This window comes from Mastigoproctus giganteus, chromosome 10 (assembly GCF_048544385.1).
Source record: "Mastigoproctus giganteus isolate SK-2022 chromosome 10, ASM4854438v1, whole genome shotgun sequence".
Lineage (NCBI taxonomy): Eukaryota > Metazoa > Arthropoda > Arachnida > Uropygi > Thelyphonidae > Mastigoproctus > Mastigoproctus giganteus.
In genome coordinates this window covers 190,575,602-190,592,785 of record NC_143584.1, presented here as the reverse complement: position 1 = coordinate 190,592,785, position 17,184 = coordinate 190,575,602, and the positions used below count along the sequence as shown (strand labels likewise).

The window sequence follows — 17,184 nt, the reverse complement described above, 5'->3', positions numbered from 1 at the left end:
ACCCCTTATTTCACCCTTCCCCTCGCTCCAAATGTTTGTCAAGTTCTGCCTTGAATCTATTTAAGCTATCAACTTCTACAATGACAAGTGGAAGTTTGTTCCAGCAATCAACCACCCACTGGCTAAAGGAAAACTTCCACACATCTATCCTACAACCGTCTTTCCTCAATTGGAATTTATGCCCTCTCAGGTGATTATTCTGAGCAAGAGGAAGAATCCCATCAGCACTGAGCAAGCTCAAACCATTCAAGGCTTTATACACCTCAATCAGATCACCTCACAGGTGCCTAGTCTCCAGACACTGTAATTTGCAAAACTTAAGCCTTTCTTTGTAAGAGCAACCCTTTGTTCCATTCCCTAATCTTGTTGGCCTTCTCTGTACTCATTCCAACAGCTCTACATCCTTCTTAAAATGAGGCCTCCAGACCTGTATACAGTACTCAAGGTGTGGCCTGACCATTGTCTTATACAAGGGGATAATCACCTCCTTATCCCTGCTAAAAAAATTCCTGTATATCATTGACAAGACACCATGAGCTACTTTTGCAGACCGTCTGCACTGCTCAGAAAACTTCATATCTGAATGCAAAATTACCCCCCAGGTCTTTTCATTCTCTACCACTGTCAGTGTGGTACCACAGAGTTGATACGTTACTCTGGGATTAGTACTTTACATTTTCCACCTCTCAGCCCATCAGCTCAACTTTTCTAGATCCTGTTGCAGCAGTGTACTGTCAACCTTCGTATTGTCTGCAAACTTGGACATTAAGCTTGATATACCATCATCAGTATCATTTATAAATACAGAAAACAACAATGGACCCAACACTGAACTCTGAGGGACTCTACTAATAACTTTAATCCATGAAAAGCAGTGTCCATTGATTACCACTCTGTCTTCTCTCACTCAAACATCCCTTTATCCAGAGCAGCAATTTGCCTCCAATGCCACACTGCTCCAATTTGTGTAGCAGTCTTCCATGTGCAACAGTATCAAAAGCCTTTCTAAGATCCAAGTATATAATATCAAAGCTATTCCCTGCATCCAGTTCCTTTGTGACTAGATCATAGTATCCAATCAAATTAGTCAGACAAGACTTCCCCTTAGCAAACCCATGCTGTGTCCGAGCTATAACTGGAGTCTTGTCTAGCTGATCCCGCAATACTTCTTTAACCAGTGCCTCCATTAATTTCCCTGGAACAGAAGTTAAACTAACAGGTCTGTAATTACTTCTTACAGTAATACTCTTGATCTGGTTATCAGCAGTGATCATTCGTGTATTAAGAATTTGCAGATAAAGGAACCACTAGGTGGCAGTGATCACAGTGTACCAATGTGGGATTAACTTAAAGATTTAATTACCATCAGGGGTAAAGGAAAGGGTTTTGCTTCCGTAAAGATGAGTACAGTGGTCTCCGACAGTTTTTAAATTCTGTACAGTGGGATAAACTGACGATGTTACCAACAGTAAATTCTAAGTGGGAAGCATTCAAGGAATTAATCGTGGATGCTATTAAAAGTTTCATACCTATTAAGAAATATTGTTCAAGGTTTAGGCCTAAATGGTTATCTAATGAACTAATGAAACTCGTAACAGAGAAGAAAAATGCATGGGATGCATATAAATTATCAAGCGACTCAGAAGCCTATGGCAGATATAAGCTAGTCTGTAATCAGGTCACAAAGGAGGTTAGGCAGGCGAAGGAAGATTACGAGAAATCCTTGGCAAAAGATGCTAAGAAAAACAGCAAGGATTTCTTTACTTATATAAACTCTAAAAGGAAGGGGATGAATCTGATTGGTCCACTTGACATCGATGGTTCAACTGTTGATGATCCTGCTCAGATAGCAAACAAACTGAATGAGTATTTTGCATCTACATTCACACATGAGGAATTATTAAGGTTTGAAAATGGCAGAAGGTTATCAAATTGTAGCAGGATACTTAATGATTTTGTAATAACAGAAAGCAAAGTGGAGGAGAAATTGTTGAAGTTAAACATAAGAAAAGCACCCGGGGTGGATGGGATCTATCCAGTTATATTAAAGGAGGCGGCAAAGCAACTAAGCAAACCCTTAGCCATAATTATGAGAGCATCCTTGGACTCGGGAGGTCTGCACGGACTGGAGATGTGCAAATGTATCCCCAATTCACAAAGGGGGATCAAAGGGTGACACGAGTAATTACAGACCAGTTAGTTTAACTTCTGTTCCGGGTAAAATAATGGAGTCACTGGTTAAAGATGCATTGCAGGATCATTTAGACAAGACTGCAGCAATAATTCAGACACAGCATGGGTTTGTTAAGGGAAAGTGTTGTCTGACAAATTTGATAGGATATCATGATGTGGTTACAAAGGAACTGGATGCAAAAAATAATTTTGATATCATATATTTGGATTTCCGGAAAGCTTTTGACACTGTTGCGCACAGAAGACTATTGTACAAATTGGAGCAGAATGGTATTAAGGGTAAGTTGCTACAATGGATAAAAGAATGGTTAAGTGGGAAAGACAGAGGGTGGTAATCAATGGGTGCTGCTCTTCGTGGACTAATGTTATTAGTGGAGTCCCACGGGGTTCGGTGTTAAGTCCACTGTTGTTTTGTATATTTATCAATGAGGCAAATTGCTGCTGTGGATAAAGGGGTGGCTGAGGGGGTGAAGACAGAGAGTGGTAATCAATGGACACTGCTCATCGTGGACTAATGTTATTAGTGGAGTCCCTCAGGATTCAGTGTTGGGTCCATTATTGTTTTCTGGATTCATAAATGATATTGATGAGGGTATATCACGCTTAATGTCGAAGTTTGCAGATGATACGAAGGTTGGCAGGGTTGTCAAGGACACTACTGACACTATGCTGCTGCAACAGGATCTGGAAAGGTTGAGCAGATGGGCTGAGAGGTGGCAAATGAAGTTTAACATTGACAAATGTAAAGTACTACACATGGGAAACAGCAACTCCAGAGCAACTTATCAACTCTGTGGTACTACATTGACAGTGGTAGAGAATGAAAGGGACCTGGGGGTGGTTGTGCAGGCAGATATGAAGTTCTCTGAGCAGTGCAGATGGGCTGCAAGAGTAGCTCGTGTATTGTCAAAGATATATAGGAATTTTTCTAGCAGGGATAAGGAGGTGATTATTCCCTTGTATAAGGCAATGGTCAGGCCACACCTAGGGTACTGTATACAGGTCTGGAGGCCTCATTTCAAGAAGGATGTAGAGCTGCTGGAACGAGTACAGAGAAGGGCAACAAGATTAGTGAATGGAACAAAGGGGTGCTCTTACGAAGAAAGGCTTAAGTTTTGCAAATTACAGTGTCTGGAGACTAGGCACCAGCGAGGTGATCTGTGATAGAGGTGTATAAAGCCTTGAATGGTTTGAGCATGCTCAATGCTGATGGGATTCTTCCTCTTGCTTAGAATAATCACCTGAGTGGGCATAAATTCAAATTGAGGAAAGACAGATGTAGGATAGACGTGCGGAAATTTGTCTTTAGCCAGCGGGTGGTTGGTTGGTGGAACAGACTTCCATCCCTTGTCGTGGAAGTTGATAGCCTAAATAAGTTTAAGGCTCAGCTGGACAGGTATTTTGAACGAACAGAAGGGTGAAGTGGAAGTGGTTTTTTTTTTTTTTTTTTGCTGATGCTGCATAAGCTTGCTTTCTTGCATCAAATGCCTCTACTAATGCTAATGCTAATAGGTGTGCGGAAATTTGCCTTTAGCCAGCGGGTGGTTAATTGCTGGAACAAACTTCCATCTGTCGTTGTGGAAGTTGACAGGTTAAATAAATTTAAGGAGGAACTGGACAGGCATTTGGAGGGAATGGTGTGATTTTTTTATTTTATTTATTTTATTTTATTTTATTATTATTTTATTTTATTATTTTTTTTTTGGCTGATGCTGCCTAAGCTCATTCAGTTGCTTTCTTGCATCACATGCCACTGCTACTACTACTACTACTTGTGTCCCCCTTTGATCCTCCTTTGTGGATTGGGGTCACATTTGCACATCTCCAGTCCATGGGTACCTCCCCTGAGTCCAGAGAAGCTCTAATAATTATAGCTAAGGGTTTGCTTACTTCCTTTGCTGCCTCCTTTAATATAACTGGATAGATTCCATCCACCCCAGGTGCCTTTCTTATGTTTATCTTCAACAATTTCTCCTCCACTTTACTCTCAGTTATTACAAGGTTATCTAGCTTACTGCCAGAATTGAATCAAGTGGACCAATCTGATTCATCCCCTTCCTTCTAGAGTTTACATATGTAAAGAACCCTTTGCTGTTTTTCTTTGCATCCCTTGCCAAAGATTTCTCGTAATCTGCCTTCGCCTGCCTAACCTTCTTTGTAACTTGGTTACAGATCAACTTGTATCTATCATAGGCTTCTGTGTCACGTGTTAATTTGTATGTATCCCATGCATTTTTCTTCTCTGCCATATGTCTCATTAGTTCATCTGACATCCATTTAGGCCTAAACCTTGAACAATATTTCTTAGTTGGTATGTAAAGCCTAGTAGCTTCCAAGATAAGTTCTTTGAATGCTTCCCATTTTGAATTTGCTGTTGGTAACATCATCAGTTAATCCCACTGTATAGAATTTAAATACTGCCTCAGTCCATCGTAGTCTCCTTTACGAAAGCAATAACCCTTCCCTTTACCTCTGATAGTAGTTACCGCTGAGTAAATCTGACTTCAGCACACTGTGATCACTGCCACCTAGTGGTTCCTCTATCTGCAGATTCTTAATGCATGAAGAATCACTACTGATAATCAAATCAAGAGTATTACTCCCTCTAGTTGCCTCCCTAACATGCTGATGTAGAAAACAATCATCCAATAAATCCACAAAAACCTTGCTAGTGTGTGAGTGACCAGCCCCCAAATTCCAGTCAATATCTGGGAAATTAAAATCCCCCATTATAAGACTCTCTGATTTACTGGCCCACTCTATTTCCCCGTACAGTTTCTTATTATACTCATCAGAGTCATTAGGCCTATTGCACAGTCCTACTCTCAATTTTGATCTCCCAATGCTTATGTCACACCAAACTGACTCGACACTGCACTGTCCAGCAATGTCAACTGGCTTCACTTCCTTGGATTTTATGTATTTCTTAAGTAATAGCATAACCCCTCCTCCCTTCCTACCCTGTCTATCCTTTCTGTAGACATTGTACTCCCCAAATTCCAGTTCTGCATTCCTTATATCTGTGTGACACCACGTCTCTGATATCCCAACAATATCTGCCTTTGATGTTTTGAGCAATACCTCAAATTCATCAAATTTATTTACTAAACTCCTAGCATTGGTGTACATGCAGCTGTTCTTTTTCTTAGCTACCCTAACATAACCTATGTGTTTATTTGTACCCCAATGATTCCCAGCAGTCTCTGAAATATCCTGCATCTTATTTTCCAGGCTGCGGCTCATTCTAATAGAAGCAGTGCAAGAATCACTTTCACCTCTGCCAGTGGCTACTGTTAATCTATTAGTCCTTGTATCCCCCCCCAATTTTAATATATATATTGTGTTTACCTTTTTCAGGCTGCCAGATGGCACAATATATTTCCAATTTCTAGATTCTAGTATTGAAATCTTTTTATCACTAGGTGCTGCTGTCATATAACCTTATATTTAGATTTCATTTTCATACGGTTTTGGTTTGTGTTTTGTATTCAGTTCAGTTGTTTAACCACAGTCAATTTATTATGACCACTTTTTTCTTTACATATCTCTAAAATGTAACTTTATTACCCTTATACTTGCATATGATTGCTTTATTTGCCCTTAGACTAAATATGCTATATATCACTCTAAATTTCATTATTTTTCCCATTTTTATGTTCACATAACATTTCGTTTTTACTGCAAGCTATGCTTTGTAACTTTGCCTCTCTCTCTCAAGGCTACTTGCTTTTAACTGTTTTCAAATCTTTTTTACCTTAACTAGTAACCTTAACTTTTATACCTTAATTAGGCTTACTTGCTCTATATGACTTTATAAATTTCAGTTACCAATTCCAGTTTTAATTTCTCATCTCCACAGTGTCAACTGTAAATTTCACAAGCCATCTTCTAAAAAAAAAAAACAACCCTTGTAATTCTTCTTGAAATTTTTATTTTGTTAACTAACTTTTATTCTCGTTCTTATTTATGTTTATCTGTTTTACTCTTTGGCTTGTGGTTTACATCAAAAATGAAGATACATGTTACTATTTTGTTTGCAATCCTGGCCATCGGCACCTGATGTAAGTTGTGTAGCAACATCCTTATGTTATCAAATTTTATAATTATATATTTATTTTTATGAATATTTTATTAGTTATCTGTTAATTATCTTCTCTCTCTGTCTTCCCTCACTTTCCTTCTTTAACTTAATATATTTTTTATTTATTTTATTATCGCTTTACACACACACACACACACATCATTCAAATCTTCACTTTATTATAAGCAAAATAGCAAAAAAGTTAAAATTAATTATAGGCCAAGATTATATTATTAAATTATTAATATAATAATAATAATTTATTAATATAAAATTCAGAGCAAGAAAAATTGACTTACTTTGTGCAAGTGGTACAGAAATTACAACACCATTCCCTGTACCCATCCACAACCTATTGCACGAGATTAACAGAGCAGTAATACGAACAAATGAGAAACCCAATTTTCCTGTGCCTGAAAACAAAAAGGAAACAATGTTCCTTACAATAATTAAATATAATTATTGTAAGGAACTATTTTACTTTAATAATAATAAAATTTCTCTAAATTTGCTTCATAAATTCACCTTTGGGGTAGAATTTTTCTGTGTGGTCTGTGCTTGTTAACAGTAGAGATTGTTTCTACGGGGTTGGGTTACACTTAAATAGAAAGGTTGCAAGAATATTTGCAAATGCTGTTTTAGATGGGTCAAAAAATTGCCAGCTTGGAAGGGATTGACAGATTAATACATTAACAGTAGCTGGAGGTAAAAGTGATTCTTGCACTGCTTCTATTGGAATGAGCACCAGCCTGGAAAGCGAGGTGCTGGGGATTTCAAGGACTGCTGGGAGTCATCATAGAACAAGTAAATACATGGGCTATATTAGAGTAACTAAGAGTAAGAACAGGTGCATGTACACCAATTCTAGGAATTTAGTAAATGAATTTGATAAATTCAAGGTGATGGCCAAGACAATATCAAAGGCAGATATTGTTGGGAATTCACAGATGTGATGTCACACAGATATAAGGAATGCAGAAGATGAATTTGAGTACAGTGTGTGCAGAAAGGACAGGATAGGAAAGGAGGAGGAGTTATGCTGTTAGTTAGGAAACAAGATCTAAAGCAGTAGACACAGGTGGCCAGTACAAGGTAGGGTCAGTTTGGTGTGATATAAGCACACCGAAAGCAAAATTGAGAGTAGGAGTGTGTTATAGGCTTAATGACTCTGATGTGTACAACGAACAACTGTATAGAGAAATAGAATGGGCCATTAAAATTAGATTGTCTTATAATGGGGGATTTTAACATCCCAGATATAGACTGGAACTTGGGGATTGATCGTTTGCACACTAGCAAGACTTTTGTGGATTAATTGGATGATTGTTTTCTACAGCATGTTCAAGAGGTAACCAGAGGGATTAATACTCTTGATCTGATTATCAGCAGTGATTATTCATGCAATAAGAATCTGCAGATAAAGGTACCACTAGGTGGCAGTGATCACAGTGTACTGATGTGGGATTTACACAAAGATGTAACTACCATCAGGGGTAAAGGGAAGATTTTTTTTGTTAGTTGTTGGCGCATCAGCTTCTGTGGCCATAATGCACCTCCCAAATTTTTGCATTTTACTCTGATCAAAGCCCGAGGTGGGATTCGAACCCGCGACCTTTGGGTTGCCAGGCAGGCACTTTACCCACCTGGCTAGCCCAGTCGGTATAAAGGGAAGTGTTTTGGCTTTCGTAAAGGTGACTACATTGGTCTCAGCCAGTTTTCAAATTCTATACAGTGGGATCAACTGATGATGTTAAAAAACAGCAAATTCTAAATGGGAAGCATTCAATGAATTAATCTTGGAAGCTACTAGGCTTTTCATGCCAACTAAGAAATACTGTGGAAGGTCTAGGCCTAAATGGATGAACTAATGAGACTCATAGCAGAGAAGAAAAATGCAGGGTATATGTATAAATTATCAGGAGACACAGAAGACGATGGCAGATATAAGATGGTCTGTAATCAATTCACAAAGGAGGTTAGGCAAGCAAAGGCAGATTGCGAGAAATCTTTGGTTAAGGATTCAAAGAAAAACAGTAAAGACTTCTTTACTTATGTAAACTCTAAAAGAAAGAGATGAATCAGATTGATCCACCTGATCTATCCAGTTATATTAAAAGAGGCAGCAAAGGAAGTAAGCAGGCCTTAGCCATGATTATGAGGGCATTCTTGGACTCACTTTACAAGGCAGCGTGGATACAAGCTGACCTTGTATTCCCAAATCTATCTCCAATTCAAAGAGGGGGGGGGAACAAATGGTGACACGAGTAATTACAGACCTGTTACTTTAACTTCTGTTCCGGGGAAAATAATGGAGTTACTGGTTAAAGAAGTATTGCACGATCATCTAGACAAGACTGCAATTATTGTTCAGATACAGCATGGGTTTATTAACTGGAAATCTTGTCTCACCAATTTGATTGGATACTATGATGTGGTCACAAAGGAACTGGATGTAAAAAATAATATTTTGATATGGTGTGCTTGGATTTTAGGAAAGCTTTTGATACTGTTACAGATGGAAGACTATAGTAGTAGTAGTGGCATGTGATGCAAGAGAGCAAGTGTATGAGCTTATGCAGCATCAGCCAAAAAAAAAAAAAAAAAATCACACCATTCCTTCAAAATGCCTGTCCAGTTCCTCCTTAAATTTATTCAACCTATCAACTTCCACAACAACAGGTGGAAGTTTGTTCCAGCAATTAACCACCCGCTGGCTAAAGGCAAATTTCTGCACATCTATTCTACATCTGTCCTTTCTGCCCCCTTAGGTTCGTAATCTGAACAAGTGGAAGGATCCCATCAGAATTCAGCATGCTCAACCCATTCAAGGCCTTATACACCTCAATCAGATCACCGTGCAGGTGCCTAGTCTCCAGCCACTGCAATTTGCAGAACTTAAGCCTCTCTTGATAAGCAGATCCCTTCATTCCCCTCACCAATCGTGTTGCCCTTCTCTGTACATGCTCAAGTAAATCTACATCCTTTCTAAAATGAGGGATGTAGATTTGCTTGAGCGTGTACAAGTTGTACATGTTGTATTGTACAAGTTGGAGTAGTATGGCATTAAGGTTAAGTTTCTGCTATGGATAAAGCAGTGGTTGAGTGGGAGAAGCCAGAGGGTGGTAATCAATGGACACTGTTATTAATGGTGTCCCTCAGGGCATCCTTGTTCAGCCCCTCATTGTTTTCTGTATTTCTGTATTTATCAATGATATTGATATATACCAGGCTTAACATCCAAGTTTGCAGACAATACGAAGGTTGGTAGGGTTAATTGTTAATGATGGTAAGGACGGTGCGCAACTGCAACACGATCTGGAAAAGTTAAGCAGATGGGTTGAGAGGTGGCAACTGGAGTTTAAAATTGACAAATGCAAAGTACTGCATATGGGTTGGGTAGCAGTAATCCCAGAGTAACGTACCAACTGTGCAGTACTACACTAAGGGTAGTGGAGAATGAAAAATACCTGGGAGTAATTCCCCCACCCCATATTAGTATTAGCAATAGTAAAGGCATATGATGCAAGAAAGCAAGCTTATGCAGCATCAGCCAAAAAAAAAAAAAAAAAAACCCCTTCCCATTTCACCCATCCAGTCGCTCCAAAAGTTTGTCCAATTCTTCCTTGAATTTATTTAAGCTATCAACTTCCACAACAACTAATGGAAGTTCCAGCAATCAACCACCCACTGGCTAAAGGCAAATTTCTGCACATTTATTCTACAACTGTCTTTCCTCAATTTGAATCTATGCCCCCTCAGGTTTGTAATCTGAGCAAGAGGAAGGAAGAATCCCATCAGCATTGAGCTTTCTCAACCCATTCAAGACCTTCTGTACCTCAATCAGATCACCACACTGGTGCCTTGTCTCCAGATGCTGCAATATGCATAACTCAAGCATTTCTTGGTGAGAGCAATCCTTTGTTCCACTCACCAATCTCGTTGTACTTCTCTGTACCCATTCCAGTAGCTCTACATCCTTTCTAAAATGAGGCTTCTAGACCTGAATGCAGTCAAGGTGTGGTGGCGTGACCAATGCCACATAAAAGGGAATAATCACCTTCTTATCCTTGCTAGCAAAATTCCTATACATCATTGAGAGACCCCACCAGCTGCTCTGGCAGCCTGTCTGCACAATTACCTCGAGGTCTTTTTCTTTTTCCACTACCCTGAGTGTAATACCACACTGTTGGTACATTACTCTGGGTTGCTGCTACCCATATGCAGTACTTTGCATTTGGCAATGTTAAACTTCAGTTGCCACCTCAGCCCATTTGCCCAGATTTTCTAGATCCTGTTACAGTAGCATATTGTCATTAACAACCCTGCCAACCTTCATATCATCTGCAAACTTAGACATTAAGCCTGATATACCTTCATCAATATCATTGATAAATGTAGAAAACAACAATCGGCCTAACACCGAACCCTGGGGATCCTGCTAATAACATTAGCCGACAAAGAGCAGTGTCTATCGATTACCACTCACTGTCTTTTCCCACTCAACCATACCTTTATCCATTAGCAGCAACTTGCCCTTAATGCAATACAGCTCCAATTTGTACAGAAGTTTTCCATGCGCAACAGTATCACAAGCTTTCCTGAAACTGAAGTATATAATATCAGAATTATTTTTTGCATCAAGTTCCTTTGTGACTGCATCGTAGTATTCAATCAAATTCGTCAGACAAGCCTTCCCTGTAAAAAACCTATGCTGTGTCTGATCTATAACCAGAATCTTGTAGAGATGATCCTGTAATGTTTCTTTAACCAATGATGCCATATTTTCCCTGGAACAGAAGTTAAACAGGTCTGTAATTACTTGTGTCACCCTTAGATCGCCTTTGTGAATTGGGGATACATTTGTACATCTCCAGTTTGTGTCGATGTACAAATGTACATTCGCACAAACCAAGAATGCTCTCATAATTATATCTACAAGTGTCTTTACATTTAACTTCAGAAATTTTGCTCTCTGTTGGAGTTTGATAGGCTCAGACATTCCCATCTCAATGTAACTACTCATTAGTGAATGTAGATGCAAAATACTCAATCAGTTTGTCAGCTACCTAAGCAGGATCATTAACAGTCAAACCACCAATATCAAGTGGACCAATCTGATTCATTCCCTTCCTTCCAGAGTTTACATATGTAAAGAAACCTTTTCTGTTTTTTTTTTTTTTTTTTTGCATCCTTTTCCAAGGATTTCTTTTGACTTGATTACAGACTGTGTTGCCTGATAATTTATATGCATCCCACGCATTTTCTTCTCTGCCACGAATAGCTTCCAAGATCAATTCCTTGAATGCTTCCCAGAATTTATTTTTGGTAACATCATCAGTTGATTCCACTGTTTAGAATTTAAAAACAGTCTGAGACCACTGTAGTCACCTTTACAAAAGCAAAAACCTTTTCCTTTATAACTGATGGTAGTTAAAAAATCTCAAGTAAATACCATATCATCAGCAAAGCAACGTTCAAGTAAATTTTTCTTGAGGTGTCGAAACAAGAAATAGTCACTGGGGGCCAGATTCGTCTTGAAAGGTGGATGGGCAAGTTCTGTAAAGTCAATCAAAGCAGCAACAACAGCATGTGACCTGTGCACTGGTGCATTGTCCTGAAGAAGCAGCAGCACACCTCTGGAAAGTTTTCCACAGTGTTTTTCCTTTATGACTTCCCTTAGGTTGTACAGTAGGGATGCATATGACTCTCCAGTGGCCGTCTGCTTGTGTTCCAAGTAGTGAATGTACAAAATTCTCTCAGCATCCCAAAAAAATGGTGCCATAATCTTGCTAGCTGAAGGTTGTGTCCGAAATTTTTTGGGTGGGGGAGAACACTTGTGCTTCAATTGAATTGATTCTTGCTTGGTTTCAGGATCCCAGTGATGAACCCATATTGATGTCACCCTTGCCACTAGATACCTAGCTGGCTACCTGCTTGATTGGAAAGTTCAAGAGGCGTGGACACCCTCTGACCACAGGGTGATTACCTTTGAGACGAGACACTCCATTTCGTGGACCCCAATTCAAAGACTGCTTGTGCATAAATATGCTATTAATAAAGCTGATTGAGCACTATTCCGTGAAGCGCTGGTGGCTCACACAAGCAGACTTCAACTGGAAGACCCAAGTCAGATAGACCTGATCAGAATTAACGCGAAATCACAAACCTGATTATGGCTGCATATAATGCAGCAATTAGGAGGAAGAACCCTATTCTGGATGTTGTCCCTTGGTGGTGTCTGGAGTTTGCAGATGCTTAGACATAAGGTCAATCACAAAAGGAAGACATTCCAGTTGGTCTGACGGACCTGGCCTGAGGCGGAGGTCAAAGTGTTCCAGCAACAACACAGACAAGTGCAAAACAAATACACTGCTCTCATTCAGAAGAGAAAGAAGACATCTTGGGAGGACCCCATTTTCACAACAGGCAGCGTGGATCCCTGGGGGGTGGTCTACAAAGTGACTACCCACAAACTCCGCAGGGGTGAAGTAATCCCAACAACTAAATTACCCGGTGGCACAATGACAACAACCTGGCAAAGTACAATAAATAATATCCCCTACTCTATTTTCAAGCAGATGGCCACCCCAATCACCCAACTCCAAGTTCAGCTCTGCCACAAAAATGAAGCATACTCAACTCAACAGACTTCACTCTGGAAGAACCGAATCTTGCAACTGCCAAGATTAGTAGCTGCAAGACACCTGGACTGGACTTACTAGAGCCTGAAATAATAAGGAAAGTGGTAGAATACATCCCAGTTCACATACTAAAACTGTTTAACCACTGCCTACACACCAGTCACTGCCCATCTGCCTGGAAATAAGCCAATGTACACCTGATCCTGAAAAACCCGAACAAGCCACAGGACCAGCCAAACTCATACAGGCCTAATTCAGGCACAATGGTTCTCCCCAGTGGTGGGATTCAGCCGGTTTGCACCGGTTCGGTAGAACCGATACCTAATTTTTTTTTGAGTTCGGCGAACCGGTTGTTAAAATTGCACTTGTGATCAGGGTTCTCTCTAAGGTGGGCGCCTGGGCAGCCACCCAATGTGGAAATCACAAATTTACATTCCTTACTCTTTTTTAACGTTCATCTACGCAACAGCGTATTCCAAGTGCCCGTAGTAATGTTCATTCCATCCATAGGTGAAAAAAATTAGACGGAACTATGCTTGTAATATTTAGTTATTCATTTCATAAAACTCATCATACCTTTGATGAAATACTACATTTTTATTCCCTCGCGTTTGTAACTTAAGTAAACAAATATATAACGTAGGGAGAAAAAGTGCCAAACAACCAGGGGTGGATGACACACTGTCATTTTTCAGCTTTGTGTTATGCCCTAAATTCACACGAGATATTATGAGTGCATTGGTGTTCCCCGATCAATAAAAACAATAGGAAACTAGGACACAACGAACCAAGAGAAATATAGACAATAAGAAACCAAAATCAGAATTGGCCTTGGATGGTACAAAACAGTCACAAGCACAACCACTCCAACTTTTTTTATTGAAATAAAAAAACAATAACAACTCCAAAATTGAAAATAATCTTTCTGAATGATGGACAGTGCAACAATATAACAATTTTAAAGAAAAATATGACGGACTGGTAATTTTTAACAAAAAGTTAGGTTGCGAGTATTGTGCAAAATATGACTTTATAAAAGAGAAAAGTGTTCATGTGTCAAAAGAATGGAAAAGAATGGCATCAGGGAAAAATAAAGAGGTACACCAGGCTTCTCTAAGGAAAAAATATGAAAGTACATTTTTCATCAAAAGCTCATAACATTTGTAAAACGAACTTAAAACAATGTGAGCAGGAGTCAATAACAAAAGTATTAGATACGATGAATGAAAAATATTTAAGTGCTACTTGTAGAGTGTTTAATACAGTTTACAGGCTGGCAAAAAGATGTAAACCGTTTTCAGACATAGAAGATGAGATAGAAGTGCAAATTAAAAATGGATTAGATATGGGAATAGGAACACATTCTTGTAAAACTGCTGTGAAAGTAGTTGATTTCATTGCAAAGGAAATTAAAAAAGAAATATTTAATAAAATTATTGAAAATAATCTGAAAATGTTTGATTATTGACGAAGCTTCAATGTTATAATGCAAACCAGTTATTATACTTTTCTTAAAAGTTGAGGATTCAGTTACATCACCAACAATTTTCGTTGAACTAGTTGAATTGGAAAAACAAGATGCAGAGACAATATGTTCTTCAGTTATGGAAAGTTTAAATGATGTTGGGCTTACTAAGAACTACTTAGAAAAAAATTTAATAGGATTTTGCTCCGATGGTGCCAGCGTTATGCTTGAGAGAAAATCTGGAGTGAGCACTAGGATTGCAAAAGAGTTTCCAAACATAATAATATGGCACTGTTTAAATCATCGCCTCCATCTTGTTTTAGATGATTCGATAAAGGAAATAAAGCAAATAAATCATTTTAAAATATTTATTGATAAGATATATACTATTTTTCATCAATCCAATAAGAACCAAATTGAACTTTCCAAAATATCTGAACAACTTGGAATTTAAATTATAAAGATTAGTAGAGTTTTGGGACCAAGATGGGCTGACTGTAGTTTAAGGTCAACCCTAGCTGTGGCGCGCTTATCCAGCGCTACATCACTATTTTTATTCAAATAAAAAAGTACTTAGGTATGGCTGCCCGTCTTGAAAATATATATTTTATAACTGATTTGGCATTGATGATTGATATTTTAAACGAAATTTCTCTTCTTTCAAATGCACTGCAAGCAAGAAACATAGGCATACTAAAGGCTGAAAAACTCGTGATAAGATCTCTTAAAGCATTTCAAATGCTCGGAAAGGAAAAGGGTCCATTCGAAAAAAATGCTGATGAATTAATTACTTCAGAAACCTTCAAAAATATAAAATTTGTATAAAATCATCGATTTGTCAGGAAAGACTTTTAGAAAACATCGTAACGAATTTGAAAAAAAAAAAAAAAAAAGACTAATGGATTGTGAACATTTAAAAGCAAGTTGTAGCCAATTTCAAGATAGGAATAAATTACAATTTCTCAATTTTTTGGAGACAGATTACTGGAACATTGAAGAAGTACTGGTTCCATGGAAAGCAGCTGAAGAACAATTGCTCGTATTTATTGACATTTTTAATTACCAAATTGATTTTAATGATTATCGAGATTTCGTCAAAAACGTTTTAAAAAATTCAGAGAATTATGCAATTCCTGAAAGTGTTCAAAGAGCTAAAAATATTGTCAGAACATTTACTGTAAGTTCAGCAGAAGCGGAAAGGGGTTTTTCAAAGATGAACATAATATGTTCAGAGAAGAGAAGTCGCCTAACTATTTCTAATAAATCAAACACAATGACTATTAGTCTAATCGGCCTACATCTAAAGGAATGGGATCCTACTCTTACAGTGAAAAGATGGTTAAGGACAAATCACTCAGCCGATGATGCTCGGATAAAAGAGAAATTGCAAGGGAGGACGACAATCAAGAAGCAATAACAGTTTCATTGTTTTTTGTCAGGTATTATTTCATATTTTTTCATTAATATTTTAAAACTCTTTCTTATAACAATCTAGTTTTGTGGACCTTTTTTATTGTTCTTATTTAAGTGTTATTTAAGAACTTATTTAAGTTCTTATTTACCTTTCGATATATAGTTTTTTTTATACCTAGAACGGTCATTAGGGCAGCGAACCGGTTGTTAAATTATTTGAATCCCACCACTGGTTCTCCCCCACCCAAACTCATACAGATTTTAGTAAACGTTTTGGCCGCCTACTGCATAACAGAAATGTTGCACACTATAACAATGCAGGCCTACAATCACCAAACCAATACAGATCTAAAGAGGGCTTTTCCACTGTGGATGCAATGGAAAGCATCATCTCTGCTGCATGAAACTCCACCAAAAAATATTTCCTGATGATCTCAATCGATTTTGCTCGGGCATTTGACTCACTTTGTTGGCCAAGCATGCTCGGCAGACTCCACACAGCCAACCTTCTGCAAAACCTTTACTGTTGCTTCAAGGACTATCTCTCACAAAGAAGCATAACAGTTAAAGCACCATACAGCTCAGTTTCCAGAAGTCCACAGAGGATGCCCCCCGGGGTTCAGTCCTGGGGCCTGTGCTATGGAATATAGTATTAGATGGCTTTCTAACCATGAACCTACAAGATGTTGCTTCCCAGGCATATGCAGATGATCTGGTCCTTACACTGGCAGCAAACGCTACACAACAATTAGAAAACATAGCAAACGGGGCTCCTGTTGCCCTGCAGGAATGAGCTGATCATAACCACCTACAGATCTCATCTGCAAAAACAAACTCCCTACTGCTGAAAGGGCCACTCCATCCCCACAAGACCACCACAAATAAAGATACAGAACAGGACTATCCGATTGTCCTCAGAACTTATATATCTCAGCATTGTATTGGATAGAAATCTCTCCTTCACTCTGCACCTGACCTACCTTAAAAAGAAAATTAGCAACTAAGCTGCAATAGTAAATAAAATTTCATGACGATATTGGGGCCTGAAAAAGTGTGCACCCCTCCCTCTCTCTCTCTCTCTCTCTCTTTACTACAAAGCTCTCTTTGTGCTCATTATCAGCTATGGATCCAGGGTCTGTCTGGTTTCACAAGCTATTATAGCTGTAAACAGGCAGAAACTAGAAACAATGCAACGTGCCATCCTTCTTACCATTACAAGGGCCTATTGCACCGTCAGCACCCATGCTCTGCAGGTGCTGGCTGGTGCACTTCTGATGGACTTGGAGGTTGTCAGATGGCTGCTGTACAGTCTTTCCAAAGGGAGATCCACCATGTGCCTTGGATTCACAACTGATCCTGCCAATAATACCAAGGCAGAGAAAAAGCAGCTG

General features: G+C 38.8%; 1 protein-coding gene across 1 annotated transcript in view; it reads right to left on the bottom strand.

Moving 5' to 3' along the window:
• LOC150079667 (C-Jun-amino-terminal kinase-interacting protein 4-like) overlaps positions 1–17,184 on the bottom strand; it is a 540,406-nt gene that overhangs the window by 64,437 nt on the left and 458,785 nt on the right. The window contains exon 27 of the mRNA XM_090383158.1: positions 6,574–6,687. Within this exon, the coding sequence (XP_090239284.1) occupies positions 6,574–6,687 (114 nt within the window). The remainder of the gene's footprint in view (positions 1–6,573; positions 6,688–17,184) is intronic.